We start from the raw sequence: 16,359 nt of genomic DNA, 5'->3' as shown, positions 1-16,359 counted from the left end.
AGGCTGGTCTGCCTGATGAACTCTATGGATCCTCCTGTCCCCACTCGCCCAGCTCTAGAGTTTTAGGCATGTGCTGCCATGCCACACTTTTATGTGGGTGCTGAGTATCCAAACTCAAGGCTTCATGTTTGCATGGCATTCAATTTACCACTGAGCCATCGCCCCAGCTCCTTTCTTGGAGAATACTTAGAGTTTGATCTCTTGGTCTCTGATAACTTTTTGAAAATTAACTTAAAATTAACTTTATTGCTTTTATTGAAGATACCAAGATAGGTGAACATTTATCCAAGTAACATATATGTTAAATACAAACAAAAATTATTTTTGAAAGGTGATATGTTTTTTCTCTATCCATTTCTCTGTCTTTCCTGAATTTCTATAAACTTGAGGCTGTTCTTTGAGAATTAACCTTCAACTTCCTATTTATAGTGTTCCAACTTTGCATTTATTTATTTATTGACTTTGTCTGACTTGGAAGTGATTTTCTGGTATCTGTATTTTAATACTTGGTGGCCTTATATCAACTACTAAATTTTAATATCCTGATGTTGTTTCTCATTTAAGATTCATTTTGTAGCATCTCATTCATGTTTCTGAGGTGATAAAGTTTCTAATCCATAATGAGTTACAGTTACAGTTCACTTTCATTCAACCTCCTGTTGGCTTTTGACAGAGCCTTCTGTGGCTTGGTTATGTCTACCTGCTTGCTACCTTGGCTCCAGGTGCTCACAGTCTTGCAGTCCTTGTCTCCTGGTTCATACGTAAGCCTGGGGTACTAGGGAGATTACTAGAAAGGGTTAATAACTGGTAGATTGACGGTTAAGAGGCAAGCTAAAATTGGTGTGTGTGTGTGTGTGTGTGTGTGTGTGTGTGTGTGTGTGTGTGTAAAAGTGTTCATCAGGCTGTCTTGTCTCCAAGCCTCCTTTTGTGTCTAGAAAAAAAGAACCATTCTCCTACCTGATTCCACAGAACCACACCTGCCCCTGTAGTTCTAGAAGCAGGTGGCCAGGGGACTGGTAAGTCAGCAATTCACACACACAGGATTTAACTTTACTTCTTTTATCTCATAGTCTATGTTTTCTCTGGGGTTTTGCATCTCAAGATGCTCTAGTGACCACTTACCTCTTCCAAACCTTAAAAAAAAAATCACATCTAGAAAGAATATCTTCAGTTGGCTGTTCAAAAGTGACTCAGAAATGAGGTTGCCTAGAACGCCTCACACTATGTTAACTCTTTATCCAGGCTTCCTGTATCATTCTGAGCATCTTCCTCATCAGATCGCTTTCCTTACCCACCCCTTTCTTTACTCCCTACTCCTCAGGGTTATTTCATAGATCCCAGAACACTAGGGTTTAAACTGACCCAAACAACAACTCAGCCAGTTGGTGAAGGGCAGTTGGACTATGGTAATCGTTGAGCCAAAAAGGAGTGTCAGCAGTTCATTGGTGGTCAGGCAAAACAGCGAAAGTATTTTGTTTCTTCATTTGAAGACTAAACTCTACTTGAAAGACTACTAGCTGGCATGGGAACTGCTTACCTTGTGTGTCTCCCCGCTCTATGCAACTAGAGCTGTTTTGATGTGGCTCTGAATTCCAGAAGATAAAAATTTTACAGATTAGTTTCTTACACAGTTAATATGCAGTAAGCATTATTTGGCCATCCTGAAATTAAATATGTTAATAGAAAGGCAATATTAGAAAAATGGCAAATCTTTATTAGCAAATCCCAATTTAATTGTTATTAAAAGAAAGTTACAACTAATGCTCTTTATAAGGATTTTTAATTATCTGCATGTGTGTATGACTGTGCAACAAACTATATGCCACATGCATGCAGTGTCTGCAGAGTCCAGGAAGAGGTGGTCAGACCCCCCTGCAGCTGGAGTTGTAGTAAGTTGTGAGCTGACCACCGTGGGTATTGGGAGTTGAATTAAGGTCCTCTGTAAGGGCAGTATGGGCTCTCAGCCATTGAGCCAGCCCCTGGACCCTTTCAATAATGGTCTTTGTCTTTAATCTTAATCCATATTACAGTTATGCCTATCCCTTAAATACTAAAACATCAATAACCCAGTAGAATACAGCTGAAAAATAAGGACCAAGAGAGAGGGGGGAAAGGCTATAATAAGGGATGTAGCTCAGTGGCTAAACGCTTTCCTATCCCGTGTAAGGTCCTATGTTTAATCCCTGGTAATTTGAAGAGAAACACAAGTAATTATTGGACAGTCTTAAGCAATTAAGACTTATAGTTTCAGTTTGAATGTCTTCTCTCACACATCCATGTACGCTGCTCTCAGCCAGCACCTTAATTGCGCTTTGCACACACTTGAATTATCTTCCTCCTGTGTTGCTAATAGACACAAATAGATGCAAAGCACGAATTAGAATGTAGTGTGTAAAAGAAAGATGGCAGATTACTCCCATCCTTCAAGGAGCCAGAACCTGCAGAAGACACAGAAAGTGACGCAGGCTTTAAAATTGATGATGCAACCTTAGATGCCAGCTGAGAGCAGGAACTCTACTGGCTTCGGTGCTGCGGTTTCCCCTCAGAATGAGGACTCGGCTATTAGTTCAAGGGGAATTAGTGTGATAGATGGCAGTGCTGGCAGGTTGAGTCAGCTCAAGCTTTGAAAGGAGCTAGCATTCCTCACCATTACCTTGGGATGGTTTTGCTACCTACTTAAGGAAAACCAGAATGGATGAGATCGTCCCTTCAGGTCCATTTATTTTCATCCCAGAATTTTATAAAAAGAAATACCCTTCAGAATGAAAATTCCCACTGAAAGGTTAGAGTTGGATTTTGAGAGGATTGAGACTGTAATCATTTGTTCTAAATGTTCCTGAAATTGGTCTTAGCTGAGGCAAAACGGTAATGATTTTTGTGACTTGGAGACTGTGGAACATAAAATACCAAAACAATACTTTGGAGGGGGAAAATAATCCTATGACCTTGAGTCCAAGGTGTATAAAATGGGGAGAAAAAAAAGGGAAAGTTTCTAAGTAGATAACAAAATATAAAGATTAACTGGTTTTTATTTTGTTTGAGAGAAATGTCTGTTTTCTTTATGGAACTCTGGCCAGTATTTGGAGATAATGGCTTGGTATAGTATTTTCTTTAAAATACATGTATTTTACTAAATAATACTTCACAAAATCACCACAATATAGCAGAACAATGATTGCCTTTAAAATTCAGGTGTTATAGTAGGTTTCAAGCTTCAAATCACAGGAAGGTCCTTTAACTTTTAAAAACTGTGGCATATGCAATTCTCTGTAGGGACAGATAAGAATAGGTGAATTGCCCTCTTCTGTCATATGATATATTTACTTCACCCTTATTATGTTGTTTGGCAGACAGAGGAAGGAGATTAAAAAGCCAGATGAATTCCTCTCTATTGGTTGATTTAGCAATGACACTGAGGAACTGCTGTTGGGAACACTACAGACTCCAGCTGTTCTTCACGCAGAATTGCTCCTCAGCACACTCAGAGGCAAAGCAGTCTCTGTGGCTGTTCCATGTGAGGGTGGTTGTTGTTTTGTATACCCTCAGAAGACAGAGTTGCTTCTTTCTTTCTCTTTTTCTGATATGATGTCTCACTGTGTATCCCTGTCAGATTGGAACTCAATATGTAGACAAGAATGACCCCAAACTCACAGAGATGCCTCCGCCACTGCCTCCTGGGTGATGGGATTCAAGGCTGCCATCTTGCTGCCAAGCCTGATGACCTGAGTCCTATCCCCAGCACCATTATGGTAAAAGAAAAAAAATAGACTCCTACAAATCATCCTCTAATCTGTATACATGTGCTATAAAGAGTACATGCCAACCTCCTCAAATAAATAAATGCATTTTAAAATATTTTAGAAAATGAAATATCATTTCAGATATGGTTAAGGTATGCTTAATAGACAATCCCCTACCTTGCCTAAGAAATACTTTGGAAGACAGACTTTTCAAAGGTGATATACCAGAAAGAACCAAGAGAAACACTGTGATGAAATTCCTGGGATAGACTGGGATATGAATATAAAATTGAGTTCTGTTTTCAGTGCATATGCTTGCAAGCAAGATTTCTGTCTGTGTCTAGAAGATTTGTCATGAAAATATTATAGAGGAAAAACAATGCTTTTTCTGGTAGTTGCTTTCAAATTGATTAAAAAGAGTTTTCCACTCTGTAAGAAAAAAAATGTATCTTATGCTCTGTGGCTGTTATTGCTCTAGCTGTGGCGCCTTTTGTAACAATTAATGGTTATTAGTTTTCCAGATCATCAAGCCAGAACAAACAGTAGGAATAAAAGTTGTCTAATTTCCCTTCCTCACTAGCTAAGGGGTCCAATAAAACCCCTCCTTTAGTGCCCCCACTGCTTGAACAGAAGCACACCCCCAATCCAATCAGAGATCAGCAAGCTGACCAAAGCAGGAAAAATGTGGATCCCAGTCCTTCCTCCTCAAAGTGCAGACAGCTAAGTGATGGCTTTCCAAAGATTCATACACACGATCCATTTCTCCAATAAGCACCGCCCATTTAGAATATGGCAGCTCAGGTTAAACAGCCTGACTGTCATCCCTGCCCATTCATGGGGAGTTTTATTCTTTTAACCAGCATTGGGTGCAATGCTAACATTTCTGAAAAGGCAAATTCTACCTTCTCCTGCCTGTGACACCAGAATTGTCCTGTTGACAAATTGGACATATTCTTTCATTTCTTTCTTGATACTGGGAGGCACATCATTCTGTCCTTATGATTGAAAGAGATGGATGACAGAAATTATCAACCCCCACAGATCTTCTATTACAGCTTCCCACGGTTCTGGGAATTCCATAAATATTAAATGCATTAAATGTAGAAGACCCATGAGTCCTGTCTATTCAAATAACTAACTTCATCTTTTCCCCTAAACTCTATGGTTACATTTTCCTTTTAAAGAGAGACATTGTGTTTGTCAACAAAGTCTTACTTAGAAACTCAGGAGGACGTGGTGGAAGCAGTACCCTAGTAGCCAGCCCTGCCTCACCCTCTGATACCTCTCCACACAGCTGCAAAGCCCCTGGGCAATACAATTTCTCAGTGACTTACTGTTCCAAAGTAACATGATTCTAGTAAGTGATTTCTGAATGCTTCCATGTTATTTAACTCAATACTTCTCCATTACTCATGGGTCATTGACGAGAGAGGTCTCTGTCATCAGAAGATGGGGAGGTTTGGCTAATGGAGAATTTTTTTGGAGAGTATTCTTTGGGGGAATAAAGGAGTGTTGTATTTCATTATGAATGGTGAATTGTGAAAGGGGATACTCTTCTTCCTTATAAGTGAAAGCAAGAATCTCAGCTGTGTTCAGAGGTGGCATTTAAGAGACATCTTTGAAGGGCTAGAGAGATGGCTCAGTAGTTAAGAGCACACACTGCTTCTGCAGAGGACCTAGGTTTGTTTCAAGCATTCACACTAGGCAGCTCACAACCACCTAGTGCTCTAGCTCCAGGGATGCAACATCCTTTTCTGAGCTCCTCAGGCATGGCATTAACATGCACATACCATACAGACTCTACTTTCATTTATTTATTTTTAAATCTTTGATTGACAGAGGTTGTGATAACCCCTTTGCTCCAGAGGTTGTGGCCAGGGTGCAGTGATAGAGTGTGCTATCATCATGTCATTTTCTTACACTGAAGCCACTGTTCAAGGCTCCACTCCCATGGCCCTGTTTATAAAACCACGGAGCCTACAAAAAAAAAATCCACCTTCAAGTTCATCTTTCCATAAGAAGGATAAAGACTTAGTGACCCACAAATTTCTTCCTCCACAGACTGTATTTCTCTACTCAAGAGTAGCCCTGGCATAGGTTGAGCAGGTGGGCAGTGACAGACCCCAATTTGTCTGTCTTTATCCATAAATATCAACATTAAAATGAAAATCCTCTTGAGAGTCTTGACTTGAAACATCACCTTGAACTCAGCATTGAATAGAATCAGTTATGAAGGAATCATTACAAATGTATGCAGAAAACGGTGATTATCACACATAAACTCCAGATAATGGGTCAGTGAGCAAGTAGAGGATGCAATCATAGACTTCTTTATTGTGTTCGCTATGTCTCAGACTCTGTGCTTAGCACACAGATAAGAGATAAAAGATGGTAAGTTTTTATGTTTTAGAAGTCATTTAGATAAAAATTCAAGCAGACAAATGAGTGAATTGCAACTGAAAAAGACAGGATTTAAATCAGATACCTGTGGGTATGGAAATAAGTGGGTAATAGAAGCTAGTTAGGTCCAGGGAAAACCTCTAAAAAGTATTCACAGGCAAGCTGTGATTTACTCTAGACCACAACTAGTCTCAAATTATGTATGGTTTTGAAAGCAATTCATAGTAGTTAGATGTGTGTGTGCGTGCGTGCGTGCATGTGTGCACATGTGTGTATGTACTGAGTATTAAAAAGGCTTGACTCCTATAAAAGTTACCAGACTAGTAGTATAGTCTGGAAGGTCCTTGAACATCTGCTCAGCTGAAATCCCTCCTTACCCCTCACTAGGAAGCCCTGCCTCCCCAGCATGCCTTCACCCCACTACAGGCAGCTCAGCCCAAAACATGGCTGTGCAAACCCCCGAAATGAGTGCTATCGCCTGCTTTGTTGCTTCCTTCCCTGACTGTGTCAGTGTTGAGGATAGACCATGAGCTTCAGCGCCTGACTCTGGAGCAGATGCATCTTCTCTTCCTACACACATCTAATCAGAAGGAAAGCCCACGGGACATAGAGCTGCAGTCTGCTTAGTGGGCTCACTAGAGCCAATCCCTTCACTTCCAGGTGCAATCTCCAGCACGTTAGATGTGTATCACCCTGGCTCTGCTGCCTTAACTTTACTGTCTGTGAATGCTCTAGAAGTAGAAACACGTGATCCTAAATATTAAATTTGAGTAATGTTGTATTGGCAATGCTGTTGGTCACATTATCCATCTACTGATGTGGTTTTGGCAACTGTTGACATTTATGTCTGTCAGTCAAATTTTACTATATTCCTTACGTGGGAGATAGGGAGACTTATCTATGTCTCATTAAGGCATGAGTGACATATATATTTTTGCAATTAAAAATAATGTAGTAAATATTTTTCTAAAGATTTTTTAAATTTTTCATTAATACACACACACACACACACACACACACACACACACACACACACACACACACGCATGCACGTGTATACATGGGTACAGTGCCTGGGAAGCCCAGAATCAAGCATTGGACCCCCCCCCCCAGAGGCGTGTAATGAATATTTTTCTGTACCACCAGCTCCCAAATAACAACATGGAGACTTCTTATTAATTATGAAAGCTTGGCCTTACCTTAGGCTTGTCCCAGTGGCTCTTATAACTTAAATTAACCCATTTATTTTAATCTACATGCTGCTAAATGTCCCGTTGCTTTTACCTCTCCTCCCACTTGTCCTATTTCCTCTGCGTCCAGTTGGTGACTCCCCCTCCTCCTCCTTCTCCTTCAAGTCCTCTCTGTCCCAAGTTCTGCCTGACCTCTTTCTGCCTAGCTACTAGCCATTTAGCTCTTTATTAAACCAATCTCAGTGGCACATCTTCACACAGCATAAAGGAATATTCTCAACAGAGCTGGAATTACAGGCAGTTACAAGCCACTTTATGTGGATTCTTGGAAGCAAATTTTGGTCCTCTGAAAGAGCAGTGAGTGCTTTTAACTGGTGAGACATCTCTCCAGACCCTGGACTTTATTCTATATGCAATGTGGCAGGTGGGCACATGAGTTTCTTTGTGTCACACACTTGGAGGCAGAAGGGTTGATCTAAAGGGTAGTGACTTTAAATCTTTTTTAATCTGCTCACAGTGCTACATGGAGGTGCCCACCCATAACAGAGCTGTAGTCTAGGTTATTTCATTGTTTTCATTTTGGAGATTATGAGAGAACATGAGTTATGTTTACTGAAACACTCATCCTAGTCCAATGGTTTGTGCATCTTTTCCTAGGTGTCTTGTTCTTTTGGCTTTCCCCACAGGGCTTAGTTCTGAAATCCTCTCACTTGTCTATTGATTTGCTTCAAGGTCCTTCATTAGCAGGTCCCAACTCTCTTTGTTACATGGGATGTGTTGTGTTCTGCTCTTTTATGGCACAAATAGTTCATGTTTGACGTGGTGGGTTTTTTACCCTTTCTACATAAGCTTTCCTCTTTTCCCTGTTTTATCTGAGTTTCTGATCTCATTGTTTCATATATGTTAATCTATTCTATATTTTGAATAAACTTTTAAAGTTGTAGGCTGGGGAGATGGTTCAGTGGCTAAGACGCTTACTGTGCAAGCATGAGGAACTAAGGACGAGATTTCCAGAGCACACATAAAATGCCAGGCATGTTGACACAAGTCTATAGCCCCAGGAACTTGGGAGGCAGGAACAGGAGGATCCCTGGTGCTCTCTGCCATGAGCCTAACTAATCAGTAAGCTTTGGATTCCATGGGAAACCTTGTCTCAAACAATACAGTTGAGGGTAATGGAGGGAAAAACCTGATTTCAACCTCTGGGCTTTACCCTTATGCCTGTTTGTATGCGTGTGCATAAACACACAAACATACACACACTTTTTAAAAAAGTTTTATTCATGTTTATAATTTGATATGCCAAAGATGTTTTATGTGCATGTTTTGAGACTAAAATCTGATTTTTAATCTTTCCTTGAGGAAAGCTAACTACACCAACCCTATTACATGCATGTTCTCCATGATTCTATGCTGCTAACCTGTCTGCAATAACCAGTATGTGGGAGGCTCAGGCTCAGTGCAGTTCTGTTTATTCTCAAACTTTTCAGATACTCTATGGTTCCAGTTTCCTGACTTTTTAATCCTTCAGTATTTGATAAAAGCAGCAGTGTTCTTTTTTATATATGAAAGTCTGACTATATACTATGGATTACCAATGTTGGCTTTTAAATATTAAGTTTAAGATACTTTTTATTTGAAGACTGAGATTCCTTACTTATAAAATAATATTGTCAATTTGTGCATACATTACTTTAGTGCTATCAAAAAAAAAACCTTTATATTTTACTGTGAGACATTATCTGCTTATTTCAGTAGGTTTTTATTCTAGTTGTAATATTATTGACTGTATGTTTTGTTTGTTGTTTTTTTTTTTTTTTTTTTTTTTGTGAGTAGATTTTTTTCCCTGTTGCTTTTCCTAATCAAATGATTAAGAATTTAAAAATGGAGTGAGCAGATGGCCCAGTAGGGAAAACGTTTCCCATCCACACATGAGGACCTTAGTTCAGATCCCCAGTACACACAGAGAAGCTCAGAGTGATGACACATGACTATAATCCCTACCATGGGGAACAGAGGCAGGAAGATTGGAAGAGTTCAGTGGTCAGCCAGTCTAGCCAAATCGATAGGTTTCAGGTTCAATGGGTGATCCTGTCTCAAAAAATAAGGTGGATTGGGACTGTAGAGAGATGGCTTGGTGGTTAAGAGACAGGTTGTCCTTCAGAAGACCCAGGTATAGTTCCCAACACCCACACGGCAGCTCATAAATGTGTGAAACTCCAGTTCCATGGGATCCACTGCCCTCTTCTGGTCTCTGTAGGCACTGCACACATATGGTGTACTTGAACACATGTAGGCAAAATACTCATAGACATAAAATAAAAATTAAAAAATAATTAAACATAAGGTGGAGAGTGATAGCAGATGCCCTTTGTCAACCTATAGACGCCACATATACCCCTCTCCTCACACACATGCACCGCACATGTGTGGACACACACACACACACACACACACACACACCCCACAGGGAGACAGACACAACCACAGTTTAATGATATAAATAAATGAAATACAGAAATATTATTGAGCTTTTATGGTGATATTACAAAATTACTATAATAAATATTACTGCTCATTTTAATAGCTTAACAGTTATTTTGAACTTCTCACAGAGCTAGTATTATTTAGTAATTACTTGTCAAATTTTGCAACTAGACTGTAAGTAAAACTATGTGACTTTTTTCATCTTACTTTTTTTCTCATCTTATTACTTTAGTAAGAGCTTTAGAATATATTCAATTTCTACATTTTAGAAACTATAACAAGAATAGCTGTGTTGTTCATGATTTAAAGTGTAATAATTTACACATGATATGCTGTAGGATGTTATGAAATAATATTTTTGTACACTGTGAAGATGTGACTTTCGAAGGCTTAGTAAAGAGCTAAATAGCCCATAGGCAGGCAGGAGGTATATGCAGGACCTCTAGGCACAGAGAGGGCTCAGGAAGAAGAGAGGCAGAGAAGCCAGCCAGACATAGAACAAATCAGACACACAGAATAGGATAGAGGTAAAAGCCACATGGTAGAACATAGATTAATAAAAATATTGGTTAATTTAAGTTAAAAGAGCTAGTTAGTAACAAGCCTAAGCTATAGGCTGAGCTTTCATAATTAATAAGAAGTCTCCATGTCATTATTTGGGAGCTTGTGGGACAGAGAATAACTCATTACAGTAGAATTCTAATAAACACATTTTTATCACATTAAAGAAAATGTTTTAAAATTTTTAGTTTATTACTATATCTTTGATTTGCTTTGGTTTTCTATTTGTTTACAAAAATTACCAGCAGAAACTTAATATTTTTAATCTAATTTTTATCCTATAGTTGAAAGTTTCTCTAGTCTTACCCGGCCCCACAGTCGGGATGAATCTCTCCCACCCACGTCCCGCAGCCCAGAGCTGTTGTTGGAGGGCTTCTCTCCAGGTTCCCCAAGCCCCGCAGTCCCACAATCCACTTACAAAATAATCACTCAGACGCTTATATCACTTATAAACTGTATGGCCGTGGCAGGCTTCTTGCTAACTGTTCTTATATCTTAAATTAACCCATTTCTATAAATCTATACCTTGCCACGTGGCTGGTGGCTTACCGGTGTCTCTACATGCTGCTTGTCCTGGCGGTGGCTGCAGTGTCTCTCTCCTCAGCCTTCCGCTTCCCAGAATTCTCCTCTCTCCTTGTCCCACCTACTTCCTGCCTGGCAACCTACTTCCTGCCTGGTCACTGGCCATCAGTGTTTTATTTATATAGAGCAATATCCACAGCACAGAGCTGTAGCATGAATCTTAAAAGTTCTTATTAACAAAATCAAACCCGAGGCCAGTTATTGGGGTCAATGCTGGTAGATCAGAGAGACAGAACAAGCCATAGCTATCTCACCTCGCCGGATCCTCAGCTGGTCTTGTCTCCTCAGACTGGAGGCCTCTGAGTCCTCATCTGGAATGGGTCTCAGCTGAATTACTGCTCAAAAGCCTGCATGCTTAACCAGGCCAAATGCTTAACCAGCCAAAAGCCTAACCAGCCAAAAGCTTAACCAGCCAAATGCTTAACCAGCCAAATGCCTCTAGTTTCTGGTCCTCACGCCTTATATATCTTTCTACTTTCTACCACCACTCCCTGGGATTAAAGGCTGGCTTTCTGGGATTAAAGGCGTGTCACCATGCTTGGCTATTTCCAATGTGGCCTTGAACTCACAGAGATCCAGAGGGATTTCTATCTCTGGAATGCTAGCATTAAAGGTGTGAGTGCCACCATTTTCTAGCCTTTGTATCTAGTGGCTGTCTGTTCTCTGACCCCAGATAATTTTATTAAGGTACACAATATTTTGGGGAACACAATACCACCACACAGAGCCACTTGTAAAGTAATTACTCAGAGGCTATATTAATTACCAATTTCATGGCCTATTGAAGACTTCTTGCTAGCTAGCTCTTATAACTTAACTCAGCCCATTTCTATTAATCTATATGTCACCACGTGTTCTGTGGAGTTACCTGTGAGCCATTACTTGCTGCTCCCTGGACAGGATGGTGTCTCCCCAGACTCTGCCTTTCTCTTTCATGTCTCTCTCCTTAGATTTCCTGCCTGCCTCTAAGCTGCTTGACCTATGGCAAGGCAGCTTATTTATTAACCAAAGGGAACAACATATATTCATTCACAGCATACAGAAAGACATCTCCCAGCACTTCCCCTTTTTTGTCTAATCAAAAAGGAAGGTTTTAACCTCAACATAGTAAAATTACATATAATAGAAGAGTTATCAAGCAGTTATAATATCTAATCTATTTGTATTTGGCAAAATTAAAGAAAATATTCTATCTATCCTATATTTGTGAGTCTAATTTTTCACATCTACTTTATCTTTTATCATGACTAAGGACAACTACAATTATAACTATCTGGTCTTCAACTACATCAAGGATATTCCTACATTTTGTACACTATTTAAATGCAGTGATATTAATGATTATATTTTCATCTATAATTTCAACCCATACCATGTGTACTTTCCCTATTATTTGTTGTAATAGTTGATTTCTTGATATTCACACAAGAGTTATGTCTTAGTATTTAAAAAGATATGACTTACTAAGATCTATCATCCTATATTATCACAAATGAAAATGATCTACAATATTTGACATTGATTATCTCTGAGCTCTGCAGACTGGCAACCTGAGGTCAAGATGCTGACAGGAACCTGCATCCTCTGCAGATGCTAGCAGAGGACCCTTTGCCTCTCAAAGGTTCTAGTAGCTGCTTGAGATGTGTCAACATAACTCTACACTTGTTTTCATTATGTTAGGCCTGCATATGTCTGTATCTCCACATTCTTCTTTTTGATAAGAACAAGATTAGGACTCTTCTCTGCCTTAATAAATCATACCTGCAATGACCAAGTTTCCACAGGTAGCCACATCCCAAGGTCTTTGTGCTCAGAACTTCACAAAAGCATCTGGGCAGACCAGCTCATCCACAGCAAAGATTTCCTTAGCATCAGTACCCCAAACTAGAATACCCTGTCCAAACATCATTAACAGGATGACAAAAAAAGTTAATCATAATTTTATTATAATTTTTACTCTCATCAATTATACAGGCTATTGTCTGACTGATGATATTCTCAATATCCTTGGAAATTAATTTTAATATCATTAAAATTAATCTTCTATCTCATGCTAATTTGTAATCATCATTAGGCATAGTTTTAATAAACTGGATAATTTTCACACTTAATTACCATTGTTGCATTTTAATCTGTGAATTGTCTTTTTCTCAGTTTTTAATATCTAATTTTTCTTTGTGTCTAATTTTTCTTTTAATTGTTTTATATTTAATTCTGTAATGCACGTGAACTTTGTGGAATATGTATGAAGATAAAATAAATATTACAGGCACATAATGTATTGTTGAACACTATTCACCTGCTCATGATTCTTCCTAGGAAAATGAGTTCTTTCCTAGTCATTAACTCTTCCATATCAGGTTATATTGGTTTATTGGTATCTCACTTCTCTTCTCACCTATTATTTTTTCCATGATCATACTGTTTCAGGTGTGATACATTTTTAATATTTTTATAGATCACCTGAATTTTCCTTTTAAAAAGTCAAAGATGGGCTCTAGAGACATGGCCCAGCAATTAAAAGCATTTGCTCCTCTTACAGAGGGGCCCGGAATTTGATCCCCAGTACCCATGTCAGGAGGCTCTCAAATATCTGTAATTTTGCCCTGAGTGAAGGAAAAGTTTCCAGAACACAGAATTTACTTCAGACAGGTTTGAAAGAACAGCAAGCTGTCTTCTGGATGAGGAGGGAGTGTGGAGGTTTGAGGAAGGAGGAAGCAAAGGTTTCAAAGACTATGACATGGAACGGGACTTGTGTGCTTTATGTTTGAAGATTAGCCTGTAGAAGACAAAAGAGTCAGAAAACGGCAGTAACTTGGGATGAAACCATCACAGGTACACTGAGCATCACTGGTGGGTTGTGAAAAGTGGGGGGAACTGATCACACCTGTGCTTTAGAAAGATTCTGTGGAAAGGAGATGTAATAGAAAGATGAGTAAGGCATCAAAAAGAACCAAAAGGGTCCATTAACAGTCAATATGTGTTGAATGAACAAATGAATGAGTGAACAGTGAATGGACCAGATTAAAAGCAACATAGTAACGAAGACCTTGGAAGTGACTCATTCAGTTGGATAGTTGACGTGGAAGACAGATATCAATGGAGAACATCTACTCTGAATTATTCATTCAAAACATCAACTATTTAAATCTGATCTTTTATTTTTCAAAGCTAATTATTGGTAGTATGTAGGTAATAACTTTTTATTTCATTTATTTATTCACTGGATAGTTGTTATCTTTGTTCTTTTGTTAATGCTTGGAACTTCCCAGTGATTCTGTTTTACTTTGTTAGGTAGCTATAAAATTATGAATCTGGAAAAATAATAACAATTTTGTACCTCAACTTCTAATATTTATGTTATTTATTTACATGTTTCAATATCCATTGGCCAGAACATCTAGAGATAAGTTAAAATGATAGCAAGGACTTCTGTTTTGTGCTTGATGATGGAGATGGGCTAATATCTCCATCATAAATAAATGATTTTAGTAACATTAAATTAAACAAGATACAGTTCACTTATAGTTTACAGTGGTTTCTAAGAATCATTAGGAACTTTTAGCAAATAACCTTTAGTTCTTATTAAAGTCCTGTGCAAATTATCTGACTAATAGATGTGTGATCCATTGATGTGTCATATCTCATTAGTCATTCCATGATTTTGAGTCATCTGTGGGATTAAAATCATTTTGGATAGGATATGTTATTCTTCTTAAATAATACTTAATTTTGCCATATTTTATGCAGTATCTAAAAATATTTATACCACAAATAAGCTTCATATTTTATTACTTATTAAAATATTTAATTTTATCTTTAAAGACAATCCTGAGGTGCTATAAAATCTATGTAAGATATTTAGTTATAGCAGTCAATCCACACTTAATGAGTCAAAACATGAACATATTTCAGACTGTCGTCAGGAAAGATGGTTGTTAAGCTTTGTGACTATGGGGGACATTATCTTACTGAGGTTCATTTGTATTTAAAAGTGGAGGTGGGATGACTGAACTCCAATGTAACTCCAGCTCTAGGACTCTGCCAGTTTGTATAGAGACATCAGCTTTATTCTACAAGCAAAAGTACATAAATTTAAGAGCAATATTCCTTGTAAGGAATGACCAGGTGACTGTAACCTTATGGTCTTGGAAGATTGAGGCTGGACTGTGAAAACAGCAACTAAACTTGCCCATGAGAGGTCACAGGACTGTGCAGCCTATCTACTTGGTCCCATGATCAGCTGAGCTGATGAGCATAAGGCATGTAGTGAGTGGCAGAGTCTTGGTTGGATCCCAGGACCTCTGATTCTTCAACTATCTTCTTTGTGGAGCACATTGCCTTTTATTAAATCTAGAATTCACCCTTGTTGCTTCTTATGTGTTCAGTCAGAATTCTAGCTATTTACCTTATGAGATTCAGTGATCCCTTATTCCCTTGGGGTTCAGCCTTGGAATGGTTCCTTTATAGTTTTTAATAGTTTCAATGACTCTATTCATGTGCATGCTCAATAGTTTCTGGAAAATTCCATCTAACATCTATCCCTTCTTCTCCCCATTCTCTTCCAGATAGCAGCTCTGTGGATGAAAAGGTTTTTAATCATACTTTTTTTTCTTCCCTCCCGACGGATCTTGTCTTTTGTACCTGTTTGTTTGTGACCTGTTAGCCTTGTTTTGGTTTCTCTGCTGAGTTGTGGAAAAATGCATGTCTTCCCGGCTTTCCATTCTTTGTCCTCTAAGTGTCCCCCAGTGTGTCGCATTTATGAAGGGGTTACACCTTGCCAGCTGCGCTTACTTAGCTTATATTTGCCAACCCAGGGGTCTGCTACGGTCAAACATAGCATCTGTTCTCAAGTCTGGCTAAGTCCAGACCTTCCTGGCTGATTCATGGTCTCCCCTGCAACCTATGGAGTTTTCAGGGCAAAAAGTAATTGGAATATGACACATTCCCAGTGCTTTTGTTTAAATGCAGCTCATCTCAAAACCTGCCCCCCCACAAAACACAGCTTTGACTTGGAGCTGACCCTGCTTAGCAATCATCATTGTAGGAGCTCCGTGTGTAGTGCAGTCGGCCTGTGCCCCCACCCCCAGTCTGCCACCTGTAGCTGTCCTATGCTAAACACTTGTTTGTTTTGTTTTCTTGTGATTCATTTAAGGCTCGAATAGTAAGTGGCAATGATTTGGATGCTTCCAAATTCTCCGCACTCCAGGTGTTTGGTGGGTAAGTACATCTGAATCTCTCTAATTCATTTCACATACCAGTAGCACTTGGCTGTCTTCCCAATATAGATTTTTGAAGGCAAGGTGTCTGCATGATGATGTTGATATGGCCAGTCTCATTTGTTTTGTTTTTTAAACAGTAAAATAGCTTTGCTTTTTAACCATCAGCTACTTTTTAAT

At 38.9% G+C, this 16,359-nt stretch overlaps 1 protein-coding gene across 1 annotated transcript in view; it reads left to right on the top strand.

The window, feature by feature from the left end:
• Positions 1-16,359, top strand: part of Unc13c (unc-13 homolog C) — a 447,691-nt gene that overhangs the window by 94,648 nt on the left and 336,684 nt on the right. Inside the window, exons 3-4 of the mRNA XM_076576687.1 lie at positions 15,529-15,551; positions 16,116-16,180. Coding sequence (XP_076432802.1) covers positions 15,529-15,551; positions 16,116-16,180 — 88 coding nt within the window. The remainder of the gene's footprint in view (positions 1-15,528; positions 15,552-16,115; positions 16,181-16,359) is intronic.

The sequence above is a fragment of the Peromyscus maniculatus genome, chromosome 7, assembly GCF_049852395.1.
Source record: "Peromyscus maniculatus bairdii isolate BWxNUB_F1_BW_parent chromosome 7, HU_Pman_BW_mat_3.1, whole genome shotgun sequence".
NCBI lineage: Eukaryota > Metazoa > Chordata > Mammalia > Rodentia > Cricetidae > Peromyscus > Peromyscus maniculatus.
This window is presented reverse-complemented; position numbering and strand designations above follow the sequence as displayed.